The sequence below is a fragment of the Ornithodoros turicata genome, chromosome 3 (assembly GCF_037126465.1).
Source record: "Ornithodoros turicata isolate Travis chromosome 3, ASM3712646v1, whole genome shotgun sequence".
NCBI classification, from domain to species: Eukaryota; Metazoa; Arthropoda; class Arachnida; order Ixodida; family Argasidae; genus Ornithodoros; species Ornithodoros turicata.
Genome location: NC_088203.1, coordinates 5,155,041 through 5,172,861, shown reverse-complemented (window position 1 = coordinate 5,172,861; position 17,821 = coordinate 5,155,041). Strand labels below are relative to the sequence as shown.

The 17,821-nt window shown below is 46.2% G+C and overlaps 1 protein-coding gene across 2 annotated transcripts; it reads left to right on the top strand.

Annotated features, from left to right (window-relative positions):
- Positions 1 to 2,897: 2,897 nt before the first annotated feature.
- Positions 2,898 to 16,484, top strand: LOC135387865 (solute carrier organic anion transporter family member 74D-like). Of its 2 annotated transcripts, XR_010421259.1 has the most exons (10): positions 2,898 to 3,774; positions 6,718 to 6,804; positions 7,294 to 7,482; positions 9,024 to 9,188; positions 9,260 to 9,455; positions 10,803 to 10,941; positions 11,164 to 11,342; positions 12,904 to 12,968; positions 15,122 to 15,964; positions 16,040 to 16,484. XR_010421259.1 is itself a non-coding variant. In XM_064617051.1 (9 exons), the coding sequence occupies exons 1-9, from the start codon at positions 3,102 to 3,104 to the stop codon at positions 15,505 to 15,507; spliced, it is 2,079 nt and encodes a 692-aa protein (XP_064473121.1). In that variant the 5' UTR covers positions 2,898 to 3,101; the 3' UTR covers positions 15,508 to 16,484. The 2 variants fall into 2 exon arrangements, 1 of the variants encoding a protein (XP_064473121.1); XM_064617051.1 differs by having other exon boundaries at positions 15,122 to 16,484.
- The last annotated feature ends 1,337 nt before the right edge of the window (positions 16,485 to 17,821 follow it).

The window sequence follows — 17,821 nt, the reverse complement described above, 5'->3', positions numbered from 1 at the left end:
TTATGGGCCTTTTCCCTCAACTGCTCATGCCGCATGCTTATGCACATGCGCAGCGGCTCGGATGACCTTGGTTGCGCCGGACAAAGTTCTCTCCGTGTTCACTAGATGGCGCTGCATGGGAACGACAGAAGTAGGAACAAGTGGGGATACTGTGTGAGCGGCGCGTAGTCGTCGGTCCTACTCCGCACCGGTCTTGGTCCTTTGTGCCACTCACATGGGTTTGTCCTGGCGCACGCCAAGCGTGGTTCGCTGGAGAGCCACTAGGGTACAACGCGTATGTGGAAATGGTGCATTTCGGAAAGCGTTCGCATTTTCTTTCACTACTCATTACTGCATGTTATTCGTGGCTCGCATAACTGCCAGTAGCTGTAGATCAACGGCGGTGTGAAAAAGGGTGAAGCTTTCATCGGTACTCAGAAACAAGCGCGTCCACACTCTTAAAAATGAACTTCACCACATAGCACGCTCCTAGCCAACCATCACCCCGAATGACAACGTTCTCGCCCTAGATTTGTTGAAAACGGGAGGAGGAGCCTATTTTGTGCCATTATGCATGGCACAAAATAGGCTCCTCCTCCCGTTTTCAACAAATCAGGAGCGAGAACGTTGTCCTTCGGGGTGATGGTTGGCTAGGAGCGTGCTATGTGGTGAAGTTCATTTTTAAGAGTGCACTACATTCTACTTTCGGATGTCACCTTCGACTCTGGGATACACACAGAGACAGCTCACTACCTCCCAGCATGACGATCACGTTCAGCATCGCCATCGCCGCTCCGATCATTCCCATCATCTCTCATCGTCACCATTATCAGGGCAGATAACGATATCATCAAAGATGATGGTTGGCCAGGAGCGTGCTATGCGGTGAAGTTCATGTTTAAGAGTGTACGAGGGTGATTCCTGTTTAATTCCATTCGTAATCAGTTCCCCTCTTATACGTAAAAGTGTTTCATTTTCGTTTTTTGTTTTGTTTTTTCTTTAAGAAAAGCAGGCGTCCTGATTACGGAACCACATCCTAGTCTTCACATGATCTGGGCTACACGCCACCATCAAGAACGCCTCTTTCACGGACGATTATACCTAAGTTATACGACGACACGAGAAGGAAAGTGCAAGAGGAACTTTGCACTGCCTTTGAAAACGGTATGGAAAGTGTATCATTCACATGGGACACGTGGACTTCATGTGCAAAGGAAGCCAACATACGCATGACTTGCCACTTTTGGGACTCAGCGTATTGCTTGAAGCACTATCACCTAAATGCATATGCTTCCCTATGTCAGGCGAACGCTCTCGGAAAGGCACACCGCTGCTAAGATCGCGTCAGCCCTACACTCTTAAAAATGAACTTCACCACATAGCACGCTCCTAGCCAACCATCATCCCGAATGACAACGTTCTCGCCCCTGATTTGTTGAAAACGGGAGGCGGAGCCTATTTTGCACGGTCATTATGCACGGTACAGAATAGGCTCCGCCTCCCGTTTTCAACAAATCAGGGGCGAGAACTTTGTCAAGATCAGTAGAGATCAGTCAAGTAATCACGACATGAACAGTGATAAGTACCGCGCCTGCATCGAAGACAAGCAAAGAAAGCGTTCACCAGTAAGTTACTGGGATGTGCCATTATTCCTTTCATTTTTTTTTCTTTTTTCATGTGTGTGTTAACTCATTGCAGTATTGGAAATAGATCCTTTTGGCTGTCACCTCTTCTTGCGCGTATAAGAAACTTACTTAGTAGCTGCGAAGTCCGATCTTTTCGCTTTGCGCACCAACGGTTGAGATGTACATATAAGAAACAAAAAAGTTGTCAGCCACGGGTGCTATCACTTTAGATATCGTATACGTTAATTCCATGCGTTTCTGTTGTGTACGCGATGGAATACATTGTCGCTTTAAGAAGCAGTTCATGAAATGCTCTCAGAAAGTTTTCCGAAGCGTCACACTTCGCTCAGCGATTACTTAAGAAAGAAACATTAGATTGCTGAGAACTGCAGCGAGAAAGAAAGATCAAAAGCATGGACGTACCGAGAGAGGGCAAGGGGGGGGGGGCCGAGCCCCTCCTTTCCCCCCACGGAACTCCAAGCAAGGTCGTTTGTGAAAATAGTGCGCTCTTTAGCCATAGGTCGTAATGATTATTCTCAAATGCTGTGATAGGAACCCGCTGAATAGCCACGCAGTGCGCAACGTCCGCATCCAGAAAAAGATGTGGTAGGGGGGTGGGGGTTTACACTCTTGACCCCCCCCCCCTTCCCCTGGAAGCGCTTTGCCCCCCTGAGGAAAAAAAATCCTGGGAATGCCCATGACCAAAAGAAACCCGAGTCCCGAATTTCAACTGTTGCGGAGAAGACAAGCATGCGAAAAGAGAGACCCAACAGACTGGCTCAACGCAACATATCCGGCCTTGTATACTGTCGTATAGTCGCCTCTACAGCAGGAAGCATTAACCGTACAGAGGAAATACGCTTTGCGTCATACTACATCGCATGCGTTGCCACTTCTATCGGAGCTCCATTCCGGCAATGCTTCCTTCACAGTCATCGAGTGGACGAAGTGACAACACTACATCACATCGCACAAAGCGAACAAATATCGACGTAGGGCACTCTAAACTCATGAATGAATGAACCAATCGCACTCCGTGACGTCCTCCCAACGCGTCTCGCCACGTAAATTCCATTCCCACAAAATCCCGCCAAGGGCAAAAGGATGTCGCGTATAATGCAGCACTTCAAACACATCGACACACGGCGGCAGACCGTAATCTGACTCCATTCTGCTGCCAATAAACTTAGACATCCGTTTTCGCGCGAGCACTTTTGTCCCCTGCATCGGCGACTGGAGAGAGGGCGAGGGAGAACTTCTCTCCTCCGTCAACGCGAGCCACTCGACGACACTCTCGGTACGGACTCCTGCTAGAAAAACAGCAGATTGGCAAGAGTTCTCCGACACCACGTGAAGACTTGAGGATGAGGCGTTCTTCACCCGAGTTTTATCGCATCTCCATATCGCTAACACAAAGTGTGTCACGCTGCCTTGTTTGTGGACAGTACGATCGCACACTAGGAGAAGCAACCCATTCCGCTCTGAAGACCATCCAAGATGGGTTCGGCGAAGGATCATCACAAGCCTTCCGCAGCGAACTACAGAGAAGTTCCAACTGCGGCGCAAGAAAAAGGTGGCGCCGAAGACGGTGATTACCTGTGCGGTATCGGCAACTACAGGCCGTCATGGATGCAACGGTTTGCCACCTCGAAGTACTACGCCCTCATATTCGGTGTGCTGGGACTGTTCCAGGGTGCTTACAGGACGTACCTGGTGGGAACGCTGTCCACGGTGGAGAAGCGTTTTTCCATGTCCAGCGGGATGTCCAGCATCATCATGATTGCAGATGACATCAGTCCAATTATAGGAGGGTTCGTACTGGTGCTCTTCATGCACAGAACCAGTAAGCCCAACTGGGTGGCAGGTGGTATGCTGATGACCCTTTTGGGAACCGTGTCCAGCGCCTTGCCGTATTCGGTGTACGGTGTAGGCACGCATCTCTTGGGAAAACCAGGGGAGTCGAGGACGCTGAAGATGCCTTTGTGCAACGATGAAGGTTCGGGGAGTGACTTGTGCGAGCAGGACAGCGACGACGGGATGTCGTCCGGTCCTTTAGTGTTCTTGTTCCTCGGGAACTTCTTGAACGGGTTGGGAGGCATGGCGTACTATGTGATCGGCACGGCGTACATGGATGATAACGTCAAGAAGAAGAACAGCGCGTTGTATTTCGGTGAGTACTCGTTGTCTTGTACGAGTTAGTAATTGAGAGAATGCTTCGTAGCGTAGGGTCTTATTAGCTTAGGGGCAGTGATCGGGAATTTATGTTGGAATGTATTAAGCAGCGACAGGAGTGACCGTGGATGTGCGACGACTGCGCAAAACATGTCCAGTTTCCAGGTCATCAGGATGGAAATTTGGCTGCAAATTCACGATGAGTTTGTGAGAAATACACTCAAAATGAGAATGCATTGTAACGCAGAATGACACTCAGAATGGTGGATAATCTCTATCATGCTTCCCTGCAATTTCCATTAGAGTTTGTGGCAAATCTTTTGACTACGCGTTAGCACTTCCTCTGTTTGAAATTTGAGGATAAGCTGCCCTGCGCGGTTTTGCCACTTTATGTTGACAAGAGGTATCCAGCATAAGCTGACTGGGCATTCTGTTTTAATTGTAACGGTTGGGAAAAGAACCCGATATAACGTTATGTGATATAACGTTTTTCACGGATTCCTAACCCGGTGCTGGAATTCACAACCCACGAGATGGATATTCACCGCTCACCTGGACAACCTCGTGCGTATGCCAGATAACACCAGTCAACAATAATGACAATAATAACAATAATAACTTTATTATTGTTTGGGTACCCCAAAACAACCACCCCCTAGGGTCTTCTTAACAATAATCAATTATTACATAACATGCCAGTTACAGCTACATGATAATCAATTTAGGGTCATTTTCTCACTGCTGGAAAACCACTCAAGTATCCTTTCTATCTTTATCTAGTATAGTGGGGGAGAGGGAAGTAGGATGAGGCACCGGCAGTTGACATTGAAGGGCAGATAGTGGCTGGCTATCTCTCCAAAACTGTACTATGGTGATATGTGCTGCCTTCGCCGCTGATGACGCCGAACGCTTAATCGTGCAGGAGTGCATCGTACGCATCGTATAGCCTTTGCGTACGTAAGGGATAGCATTGGTGGTTATGCGCATGCGCAAACAATAAAGAGAGCTTCGCGCATTGCGCAGAAACGCTATCCGTTACGGACGCGAAGGCACGAAGGCTGTACGATGCACTAAAGTTCTCTCATCTTTCTTGGGAGTACGATATGCTGTACGATACAACATGCAACACTGAACATTGGTGCCTAAAGAGGCACTGAAGAAACGGGAATGTTCCACTATATTCTAACAGCTATGTAATTGACTACACGTAAGTTTAGTTTGTGTAGTACTATAGCATTGACATGCATTAGTTTATTTATTTAGCATATGTGCTTCAGTTATTCTGAAGTGTGGACCCAACGCTGTCATATACCGGCTGCCTGCAAAGCTTCCTCGTCCCCTGAAGTCGCTCATCCATCCAGGCTACGTCTGAATGTGGCCTTCACTCCGTTCTATCGCTACCAGCTAGGCTGTGAGGCTAGCCCTATGTGCAACGAGTGTTGTGAACTTGCCAACGTAGAACACATACTCCTCCGCTGTGGGACCTATATCAACGAGAGGCGTACACTGCAGTCACAGCTTGCCACCTTTGGCTGCCGCCCCTTCAACTTGTCGAGCATCCTCGGTCCTTGAGACACCGCGGCCCACTCCAGGGCGGCCTTACGTCATGTAGTTGGCTTTTTTGAGGCGACAGGCCTAAAGGACTCATTGTGACCCCAACAGCGCTCTCGGACATTCCCACCATGACGATCACGATCAGGATCGCCATCGCCGCTCCGATCATTCCCGTCATCTCTCATCGTCGTCACTCATCATCGTCATCACTCATCGTTGTCACACTCATATTAGACCCCCTAACTATGGGGTAGCGTTCCACTCCTAGAGTGGAAAACATCCCCACTTCATCATCAGAATATATCTGTTGTTGTTGTTCTGATGTGGAATAGTAATTCGAGAGATTTAGTCAATTTTTATTATGTTATACTGATTGTGTGCTGTAGGGGGCCGGATCTTCGTCAAGCCGTACCTTATAGCTTTTTGTCCGTGCCTCCATACCTGATTGGTGTAAAATAAAAAAGTGAATTGAATAAATACTACACCGATTAAGAAACTAAAAGTGATACTGAGATAGTGGGATGCATCTCAGTAGCCGATCCTTCAGCTGCATCGTGCATTTTCATGTACACTCTAAGAAGAAAAAAAAAGAGTACTTTTACTCCTTTTGGGGACTAAATGCATTGCCACAAAAAATAGTCCCTTTCGGGAGTAAATGCACCGGAGTAAAAGAATGCTAGAGAGTGGAGAATGCATTTCCTGCGCTGTTGTAAGAGTTCCAAGTACATAATTGGTGCGCATACATGAAAATACATTGAAGCAAACCGTCAACCGTGATATATCGTGTGATATAAAATCTTGCGCCATACATAGGGCACAATTTGTGGAGCTCTAACCGTTTCTTACTCTGTGTGGCTGGAAAATTGCTGCGTTGTCTGCGTTATACAGTCTTATGCTGCTCAAATTGACCAAGGGCGCATATATAAGTAGACTGTTTCATTCAGGAGACCTTGCGCGAAGTTTAGTGACAATTTGCAGTCCTGGGGAGTAAATGCCGGGACTAAATGCCGGGTAAGGGGACTAAAATGGGGAGTGATTGCAGACTACACTCTTAGAAATTAACTTCCCCACATAGCACGCTCCTAGCCAACCATCATCCCGAATGACAACGTTTTCGCCCCTGATTTGTTGAAAACGGAAGGAGGAGCCTGTTTTGTGCCATTATGCACGGTACAAAATAGGCTCCTCCTCCCGTTTTCAAATCTAGGGCGAGAACGTTGTCATTCGGGGTGATGGTTGGCTAGGAGCGTGCTATGTGGTGAAGTTCATTTTTAAGAGTGTAGGGGAGTAGAAGGCGCAATTACTCCCCGTTTTACTCCTTTTTTTCTTAGAGTGTACGCAGTCTATATAACAGCGTTTTCCTGACCAAAGCCAACGAACCATACAGGTGCTGTGTACGGCTGCAGACTCTTGGGACCAGTGATGGGATTCTTCGTCTCCTCCCTGTGCTTGAGCTACTACGAAAACCCTTTCGGTATGTCTATGCCGTCAACCCAATGTGAAATTGGTCGCAACAGGATGACTTACTCCCATGTCCATCTCGTTGTGTTGTCCGTCTCCCACACTCACAAGGAAATGATGCCTTTTTCACGCATACACCAACTTGCTTGTCTTACCCTTACTTACTTTAAAAATAACAAAGACCGTTAAGAGCATCAGCTGTTTACTATATACATTAAAAACAAGACTTTCGTGCAGTAGGCTGCACTTCTTCAGGTTTGAGTCAAAGGTCAAAAGTCAGGTTTGAGTTCAGGTTGAGGTCAAACCTGAAGAAGTGCAGCCTACTGCACGAAAGTCTTGTTTTTAATGTATATAGTAAATAGTTGACGCTCTTAACCGTCTTTGTTATTTTTGATTCTGCATCGCCGGAAACTTGCACATTGCTTTTCTTCACGTTCTACGACCTTACTTACTTTGTTCATTTACTTTGTTCATGATATGTTTGCGATTTACATTTTTGTAGAGGACCCGGGAATCTCTGCCGAGGATCCCAGATGGGTGGGAGCCTGGTGGATCGGGTACATCGTCATCGGGGTTGGAATATTCCTCAGCTGCCTGCCCATGTTCTTATTTCCCAAGAAGATAAGATCGAAGGCCGAAGCAAATAAGCAGGAGGATCTGAAAGATTCCAGCATGAAAGCACAAATTAAAGGTAAGCGTATATATGACCAAGAGCTCGTCCCCTCCAAGGGGCCGCCGAGCCTTGGGCCGCTTGGGGCGCCCCCTGGAACGCGAGCAAGGGGGACGCTTAACCGAGGAATCATTGAGACAGAAGGGTTGAGACAGAAGGTCGCCAAACGCATATTGACAAAGCGATGCCTTCGTGACACTCGATACGATTAGGGGTAGGAAGTTCCTCCGTTGGGCTGATGAGGGGACTGGCTCTTCTGTATCACCAGCCGATAAGCTTTCGATGGTGGCTGCCGTATTTAGGAACAGATAAAGAAACTGGTCAAAGTCTACAGGGCCGCTCAATAACGATTGACTATCTTGACTCGTTGCTTGTCTTTGTGTGCGTTGTTGCGAGACCATACGGATTTATGACGATAAGACCTGGAGACTGTAGGGACAACGCAAAAAGGCACACACGGACAATAGTATCGTATGAATGAATATAATGTATTCGGCAGCTCACTTTAGCAATCCTCTCACAATCCGAACGACCTTACATACCGATCAGATATTTTACACTTTTAGTTATTACTTGTAGTATATACTTGGACTGCAAAGATATCAAATTTATCGATATCAAAAGAAGTAAACACCCGATTGCTCAATGGAAGGACTGGATTGGGTGATACTGATTGTCTAATAATCGAATGATATTCACGGCATAATGACAAGACTGGGGCTCGTGAGAGCAGACAATGATGCTGTAGGGGGGATATATTTATTAGAAAAAAAGGGTAAAAAAGGGGGGGAAAGGTTAGCCAACGGAACGGCGGCTTGCTATTCCGCAAAAGAAAAAAAAGAAGAAATGAAAGAAGAATAAAAGAAAACAATTAGGAAATAAAGAATAAACTAACAATGATGCTGGGTCACATATCTATATGGTATTTGAGCCCACAACGGTCGACTCATCTTCACATGAGAGAACTGATGGTCTGATGCTGGAACAACATAGAAAGGAGATATACGTACAAAGCCTCAATTTGCCTTAGAAATTAACGATGAAACATGTAAGTCACTAAAAAGGTTAGCCAGCTGCAGGACTCGAACCCACATCTTCTGCATTACCGGTCCAGGGCTCTCTCATGTTCAGCAGTTGCCGCTTGCGTCGATCCCGTCGTATGAATGTGTGAATGAGTGAGCAAAAATATAAGAGTGAAAGGAGGATGAGTGAGAGAGAGTGTGTATGGTTTGTCCCTTCAGATGACGCACCCTTGGAAGTCACTGAGGAGGCGTGTTAGCTCATTTGGTAGAAGCCTGGACCGGTAATCCAGAAGATGTGGGTTCGAGTCCTGCAGCTGGCTAACCTTTTCAGTGACTTTCATCTTTCATCTTCACAGTTTGCACTTGAGTAGACTCCTGGAGACTGTTGAGAATAATATGCGTCCCGTGGTCCACGGAGCTACGTATACGACCGAACACACAACAGAGCGTTATTTCGACACCCCTTCTTGACGATGAATTATTCATCGATAAAAATCGATAAGCATCTCAACGTGATAGGTCTGACATGATCTTGTCCAGAAACGGCCCAAGTGTTGCAGAGGCTTGCCAAAAACCCCATCTACATCTTCCGAACTCTGGGAAATATTGTCGGATACATCGCACTGGCGGGATACTACATTTCATTCCCAAAGTACACAGAGCACCAGTTTCAACAGACAGCTTCGAGGGCCAGCTTGTTCGCAGGTATATGGTCGCCATGCAGTCTCAGTGTCTCCGCCTCGGTCAATGACCGCCGTCTTTGGACATCTTTTCAGGTCCAACGTACATAGTTTCCAACATGATAGGTACCGTAGTGGGATCGCTGTTCATCCACAAGGTCCAGCCAAGGCCCAGGGTCGTGGCTGGTGCCGGTGTTGCCGTGAGTGTGGTCGCCATGATCGGAATTATGTCGTTGCTGGCTGTCAGTTGCGGGTCGATCAAGTTTCCTCTCCGAAACAACGATCAGAATCGGTGAGAGACTATTGTCATTTCATCGTTTTTTATGTTTAACATTCAGTAAACTTTGCACGACTCTTACATATGTCCATTTACACGGCCCTTATCGTTTCGTACGCCACTCAGCCGACTCTGTTCGTTGTACCACGATATCAGCTCCGCGCATTATACTCCACGTGTCGACAACGCGTGCGATGCGTGGTTCAAAGTCGACAGCTGCGTTATCTTCACTCCATATTCTTATCCATATCCTATACACGTGCAACATGTCGCCACACTGCGCAGACTAACCTTACGTTGAAAGATGAAAGTCACGGAAAAGGTTAGCCAGCTGTAGGGATCGAACCCACATCTTCTGGACCTTAACATGTACCTAACATGGACCTAACCTTATGTGTAACATCAGGGTACCATTATTACCATATCTTCATTTTCACGGGCTTTATGCTTTGGGAACACAAGTAGGTTTCCAATGTACTCAATTTAATGTACAGGACATTTTAATTTTCAGAACTATAGAAAGGACTGCCCCGTACCCAAAACAAATAAGAGTGAAAATCGGGACTAGTGTACCCAAAAATGGGGAAATATAAGTGGGATGACGACAATTAGGATACTTGGTGTTTCGAGCGGACGTTCTTCATCAGAAAAAGGGTAAACAGAACTTCCACATATTTCCCCTTTTGGGGTACACTAGTCCCAGCTTTTACTCTTGGGTCTAATTCTCAGTTCGCTTCGGTACACTTCGACAGACTTTTAGCATGATTCTTTCAGCGTAACATTTCGATAACGATTATGTTTTTAATTTCTTGACAGCATCACAACATTTGCTTTCAACAAAATGCAAATATAGAAATTTTACGATCCAAACCTTCAGTTTGGAAGTATTGCAGCTCTAGGCTTATCGTCAGGTTTTGGTCCTTCAACCTTACTTCCATGCACATCTGCTATTTTTCGTGAAAGAAAAATAAAATGAAGAACACACTCGGGCTGTAAACGAACCAATAAATCTTTTAAATTGAAATAAATCTAAATTTTTGCTCTTGGTGCACGAAAGCGAAAGTGATGCTTGGCCTAATGAAGGCTGAAGAGGGTGCGACAGTGCCCTGTATCATCCTCAAAGCCACTTAAATTGCAAATGCGTATTACATAACACAGGAGTGACATCTAAAGCAGAATATCAGGGAATTGTTATATTTCGTAGAGAGACTGTTCCTCCCGCCAGGGGTGCCCAGCAGAAAAACGGTTTCCGTTCGAAACATCGCTCGCTCGCGGTTTTCTGTCCTGATCCAATTTAGCCGGCTTGCTGACCCTTCTTCACAGGAATGTGAGTAAGAGACACATTTCAACGACTTTTCCCAGTCTGACCATCAACAACGAATGCAGCAACAGTTGTGCCTGTTCTACGAGTATCCACCAACCCGTGTGCGACAGGGCCACCGGAACGCAATATTTCTCAGCCTGCTTCGCCGGTTGCGATGCCCCAACAAACAACCAGACGGTGAATTCACGTTTTATCCTCTTTCACCGGTTTATCCCTTTAAAAAAAAAATTCAGGCATACCCGCCTTCATTGTAAAACAAGTACTATATATGTACATCGCATTGTTCTTTATTTCTTTCGTGTCATATACTCAAGTCCTAGGGTGCGAGCTCACTATAGTTCAGACCTGGTTGGTCTTGAACGGACTTAGTGGGAACTAACTTGCGGCTTGTTCTTGCAGGAGTACCCAAACTGTCGATGTCTGACATCGGAGACGACGACATTCGTTGAAGGACCCGTTGCGAGTGGGAAATGCGAGCAGGACTGCTTCGACGCAATGATGGTTTTCTCGGCCGTAGTCTTCTTCATTCAAACCGTTCTGTCTACCATGCACGTTGGTGGCACACTGTTATTATTGAGGTGAGCTCCTCTCTCTCTTAGGGATGTTTAAGAAGGAATTACGTCATTGTGTACCTTCTGGTGGGGTACTTGCGGATGTTCCACGTCACCAGGAGAGACAATTTGACTGCTAGTCTCCGACGGCTCTCGGGTAGTGCTGTGCGGTGTCACCAAGTGACTGGTACATTTGTTTAGGTACTGTGTTTGTATCAAATGCAAGAAGGAGCACGTAAACTTGTTGCGTGCTGTACACTCAAGTGCCAGTTCATGGAATGCAGTATGCTGTTATGGGTAAGGCGTGGGTAGTATGCCTGTATGGTTAGGAGATTGTACTGTACTATGATGTCTCGAAAATGGCTAGATCTGTAAAACCTGCGATCTGACATTGCGTGAATTAAAGTATGAACGACGACTGTGCTGATCGTGGGAAGGCGATGTGTGGCACTGGAATTTGAACGGCGAGTGGTAAGAAGCGCAAAATGACGTAATTGATTGGTGTCATTCATTGGTGCAAGGACGCACTTCATTGGTGGATAAATGGAGTGCAAGGGTGTCCTTATGCGCTTTACTGCGACAAAAATATGCAAAACGAAACCAATTAATTACTGCAACAAATGACCCGCTTCGGTGGCAGATTTTTCTGTAAAAGATGTCCACTGAAGGTCCCAAACGGGGTAGTACCAATTTTAATGCCGGCGGCGCCCTGGTTTAGAAGTCACGTTTTTTCACGAAACTATAATTTGAATTTTTATTTAAATAATGAGCGCCTCCTACTCATTCACAGGGTGCGCTGCTTGTAGGCGGTATCGGACAGATACTAGTAAAAAAAAGATAGCCCTTCGATTGGCGCACCGGTCCGCGAATTATTTAGCACGGGGATTTAAAGGAGGTAAGAACTCCTGTCTGCATGTGTCTACTTACGGGTTTACTAGATGCAATATTGTTCTTCTACGCTTCGTAATTCTATTTACAATTTATTGTTCAATTCTTCTCCTTCATAACTTGTGCAGCGTTAAAACAAAAACGCGCTCTCTTTCGTATTCGTGCGAGTAGACGCGCCGCCGTCCCAATACCTGTATCCATCGTTACGTCATCTGAAGAATTGTAGCACCCAATCAGACGCCAACGCGGAGGAACACATAACGTTCCGCTTTATACTCTTCAAGATGAACTTCACTACATGGCACACTCCTATAGCCAACCATCATCCTGAATGACAACGTTCTCGTCTCCGATTTGTGGAAAACGGGAGGCGTAGCCTAGTTTGTAGCCGCGCATAATAGATACATAATAGGCTCCACCTCTCATTATCAACAAATCATGGGCGAGAACGTTGTCATTCGGGAAGATGGTTGGCTAAGCGCGTGCTATGTGCTGAAGATACGCACCTATCAAATTCACCTATATAAGAGGTGTCACAGACAACACGTTGAGACCGCCGGCGGGCTCGCTTCGTACAGTTCATAGCTCCTTTAACTGAAACACCCTATATGGGTCTCTTCTCTATTCTTGTAACCGTACACGACAGACTTTCTCTCATGCAGCATATCAGCGTGAACGCTTTCTCACCTTTGCCTCATAGGTCAATAGCTCCCACAGACAAAAGCCTAGCGCTCACCATCCTTTCAGTCGTCATGAACCTGCTAGGTAAGTCAACTGAGATACATTTATTCTTCCTGGAATATCTGCGGCACTGTCTTAATTGTGCAGCCTATTGCGTATCATGTGCGTGAAGCCCTCATCAGAACTATAACAGTGCGCGGTAGATTCCACGACAGCCGTCCCTACAGGAACTAAAGCCTGCGGCGCCGCCTTCCTCAAACGTCTCCAAGAACATGCTTTTTTTTTTGCAATGACAACTCTGTGGTGTCCTATACAGCTTCACTGTCAGACATGTTTCCAGATGAATAGCATTTGTGGTGACGGCGTATTTGTCAGTGTTCAGGCCATGACTTCCTAGACTATAGTATACAGGGTGCCCCAGCTAAATGCGAACATATTTTAAATATATATATATATATATATATATATATATATATAGATACTCATTGAACGATGCGACAGCACCAGAGGACACGTGTTTCGCCGTGTTTGCGGCTCGTCGGCCCTGGGTAGCTGCGCATCGTTCGGGATTGGCCAATCCCGAACGATGCGCAGCTACCCAGGGCCGACGAGCCGCAAACACGGCGAAACACGTGTCCTCTGGTGCTGTCGCATCGTTCAATGAGTATCTGTTTCTCTACGTGCAGCCATAGAAGCCATCTTAACTGTAAGTTTGAATTTCAAACACGTCTAGCATCATTTACTTATTTTTTTAATGGCTTCCCCCCCTCTTTATATATATATATATATATAGTTGAAATAAATGGGAGTCAGAAGACGAAAGTAGGGGAAGTAACAAAAAAGGGGTTTATTAAAACTTAAAATTCATAAAAGTTAGGGAGGATGTCTACGTTACGGCGGAAGCTCCGCCTTCTTCGGGACAAAAGAGGACAAAGGGACAATATATATATATAGGGTGAGGTAAAAGGATTATCAAACGGCCACGAAGTTTTACAGAAGTTCAAAAAAAGACGCGGAAACAGATTTTAGGGAAGTTAAAAACACTAGTTTATTACATGGGGAGACGTTAAAAAGTAAAATGGGCAAGGGGTCGACGTTTCGACAGTGGCACTGTCTTCGTCAGGACAAAAAAAAAAAAAAAAAAATTGCCCATTGGGCCCTTGCCCATTTTACTTTTTAACGTCTCCCCATGTAATAAACTAGTGTTTTTAACTTCCCTAAAATCTGTTTCCGCGTCTTTTTTTGAACTTATATATATATATATATATCTTGATAAGGCGGCACTGTGCTCCTTCACCCTCTCACATTGGGGTGAAGGAAAGACGCGTCTCCGAAGATGCGCAATGAACAAAATAAAGAAGAAAATGGTGTTCCTTCACGAATTTTTTGCGGACGATCTATCGAACGGATTTTTGTTCTGAAAACGGCTCCGGTATCAGGTGACCAAAGGGACCAAATGTTGACGTAGGGACAACTTCGTAGCTTCTATAATTAAGAAGATAATTATTGAAAGTTGACAAAGACATTGCCGTAGGAGTTCGCTGATGCCCTTCTAAGGAGTGCTCTTCAGCCTATGCAACAGTGCAATGATTGCATCGATTTCATCCAGGAAAAAGTTATACATATATAAAATTTATTAAAAATATATTTAAAAACATGTTCGCATTTAGCTGGGACACCCTGCATTTTAATCATGCGGGTTCCTATTCAAGTATTTCTGCAAGGTATTGCCCGTATAGTCCGAACGCATTCATACTGATGGCGTCTGCTTCGTGGAATGCTTAACCATAATGTGGGACCTGTCCGTCAAGGAAGGATCGTGCACCCCCTCCCTCCCTGGAGCTGGAAGGTCGATTGCGAAAAGGTGCGTCCTTTAGTCATAGGTCGTCATGATTATTCTCAGATGTCATAACAGGAACCTCTAAACACCCGCACTGTCCGCAACGTCCGTCTCCAGAAAGAAAGGTGGTGATGGTTGCACCCTTGGAAAAAATCCTGGGAACGCCCATGCCGTCAACAAAGCCCTATTCCTTTGCTTCTCTATGGGGACGTCTGTGGGGGGGGGGGGGGCTATGATCAGTTGTAATATTGATCTTCGAAACTCTTTAGTGTGAGGAGCACACACAAATTACAGCTGTGTCATTCAATACAAAACCAAGTCTACATGGGCTGCACATAAGAATTGTAGCAACTGGACTTGACGGCCCGTTTAACGCAGCACCGTTTTTCTTCCTCAGCGTTCATCCCTTACCCCCTCATCTACGGAGCCCTCCTCGACGCGTCCTGTGCCGTGTGGGAAGACCGTTGTGGCGATCGCGGCACCTGCTGGATCTACGACCTCGGCCTCCTTCGAAACCTCATCCACGGTGTCACTACGGGTCTTCTAGCCGTGAGCTGCTGCTTCCACATCCTCGTCTGGTACTACAGCAAACGAATCACCAACTTCTACGATGACGAAGGAGAAGAAGAAGAGAAAGAGACAGATGAAGATGCCGTCGTCGAACTCAACCAGGTGGAATATCCAGAGGGTCATCCACCCCATGGGCGAACCAGGACGACGAGCGTGGAAAGTTGGGAGTTCCAGAACTTTAACAAAATGGCAAACGTGTCAGATCCTCACTAATGGGTTCGGACAATGGTTTGTGTGTGGGTGCTTGTACAGTGGATGTACTGAATTCCAGGGCAGAGTACCGTAATGTGTATAATGATGCAATGCTAATGTGGCAGGGAGCAGGTTTTGAGGATTATGATCGACAGCAGTTATGATGGCGACTTCTGCCGCAGAGACGCGCGAGAGACGCTGCCGAAATCATCAAGGAATGTAACTTGTGGGACTACCTAGTCATCGACCTTGGATAACTACCAAGTCCCTAGTTAGGTGAAGCCTATAAGTCATCAATGACTTGTGGAAGCTGCAAATAATCGACCTTAGGGGTACTACTCAGGCACGTAGCAAAGAAGACTATCACGTCAACTACGTATGACAATCACTAGGTCGTCTTGCTGGGTAACTAGCGAGTCAACACTTTGCCTGCTGTCAACGAAGAAAACAAAGGACCGATGTGGCACCATTTCATAAGGTAACAGTCTTAGTTGTGTACAGGCCAGAAGATACGAAGAGCTACATTGCTATAAACACAAGATGGCAATTACAGATTCAAATTGAGTGACGACTTCGGATGGCCACTACAGACTCCGAAAGGCAAGAGCTGCTAGTAGGGTACTCCGGATGAATGTCACGCAGTTGCTCCTTGACATCTGTCCTGGATGCAAGCTGAAAGAAGCGTTTTTCGGCGATCGTCAGCACTAGTAAGATGCCGCGCAACGTGAACTGTACAGCATGAAATACAGAGGATGCTGGAGAACATGATGTGCGCAGTGCAGTGGGAAAAGAGCCCATGTGGTCCGTCTGTACCAACCAGCTGCGTAGAACAAATGGCCATATTTGTACCCTTCGAGATCGAAGTGCTGACCTGTCAGTTTTCTCGTGTTTCTAATTTTAACTCTGTGGCATGCTACTTGAAAGACTCCCACATGTACAGGTGAACGCCATATCTGCCTTCTTGTACCTTGCGTTTATTAAACTGCGAGTTAATGCTAGGGGAATTGTGTTGACCGAAAAGTAACCTGGTGAAGGCACCTGAAAAGTAGCTTGAGCATATTGAACGTCTCAGCACATCATCACATCACACCTTCACATTTCACATTTACGACGGTGACATCTGGTGTAGGAAACCGCACACGAAAGAAAAGTGTGAGGAGTTCATACCTCGATGTGTGTGTGTGGGGAGGGGGGGTGGGCTTTCTATAAGTAGGTCTTTGTGAACACATTGGAGTTTTTGGTAGTAGACGCTTACGGGAGCCTGCCCTAGTTCCCTCGTTACCTTGTCTAATGCAGTCTTGGGATGTAACTTAGAAGTAACTAATTACTGGAGCAGTAACTAATAACTGACTAATTAATATTCTTAAGAAAGCAACTTTAAGCTGTAACTAGTTACATTTTTGCAGTCGAGAAGCGTAAGTTCTTCGCAATAATGGACCTTTTCCACAACTGCTCATGCCGCATACTTATGCTCTTGGGTGCGCCGGACAAGGTTATCTCCGTGTTCAATAGATGGCGCTAGATGTGGACGACAGAAGTGGGGAGGGGATACCGCGCGAGCGGCGCGAAGTCGTCGGTTCTAGAGTCACTAAATAAGCTACGCTTCAGAGTAGCGACACTGAGCCGCCATGTTGTTTCGGATGACCTCCAGCCCCACCTCTATTTTGGCAGTAGAAATAGATGAAGGTGAAGTTCAGCAGTGGAAGAAGACGACACTTCGAAGAGCGCTAAATAGATGGCGCTGGAGGTCATCCGAAACAACATGGCGGCACAGTGTCGCTACTCTGAAGCGTAGCTTATTTAGTGACTCTAGTCGGTTCCATGGGTTTGTTTTGGCGCGCGCCGAGCGTAGTTCGCTGGAGAGCCGCTAGGAAACAACACGTATGTGAAAAAGGTAGATTTCGGAAAGCGTTCGCATTTTCATTCACTACCCGTTGCCGCATGTTATTCGTGGCTCGCATAACTGCCCGTGTAGCTGTAAAAGAATGGCGGTGTGGGTGAAACTATCACCGAAGAAGCTCAGAAACGAGCGCGTCCACTACATTCGGATGTGGCCTTCGACTCTGCACTCTAAGAAAAAAAGGAGTAAAACCGGGAGTAATTGCAGGTTCTACTCCCCTAGTCTGCAATTACTCCCCATTTTAGTCCCCTAACCCAACATTTAGTCCCGACATTTACTCCCCAGGACTGCAAATTGTCACTAAACTTCGCGAATGGTCTCCTGAATGCGACAATCTCCGTAAGTATGTGCCCTTGGTCAATTTGAACGACATAAGGCTGTATAACTCAGACAACGTAGCAATTTCCCAGCCACACAGAGTAAGAAACAGTTAGC

What these genes read in the sequence shown, in the direction of transcription:
- LOC135387865 (XM_064617051.1), top strand. Translation starts at nt 3,102, where the DNA reads ATGGGTTCGGCGAAGGATCATCACAAGCCTTCCGCAGCGAACTACAGA. An exon ending in CATGAAAGCACAAATTAAAG is followed by an intron (nt 7,483 to 9,023) that starts GTAAGCGTATAT and finishes GATCTTGTCCAG; the next exon opens with AAACGGCCCAAGTGTTGCAG. An exon ending in GGCACACTGTTATTATTGAG is followed by an intron (nt 11,343 to 12,903) that starts GTGAGCTCCTCT and finishes TTTGCCTCATAG; the next exon opens with GTCAATAGCTCCCACAGACA.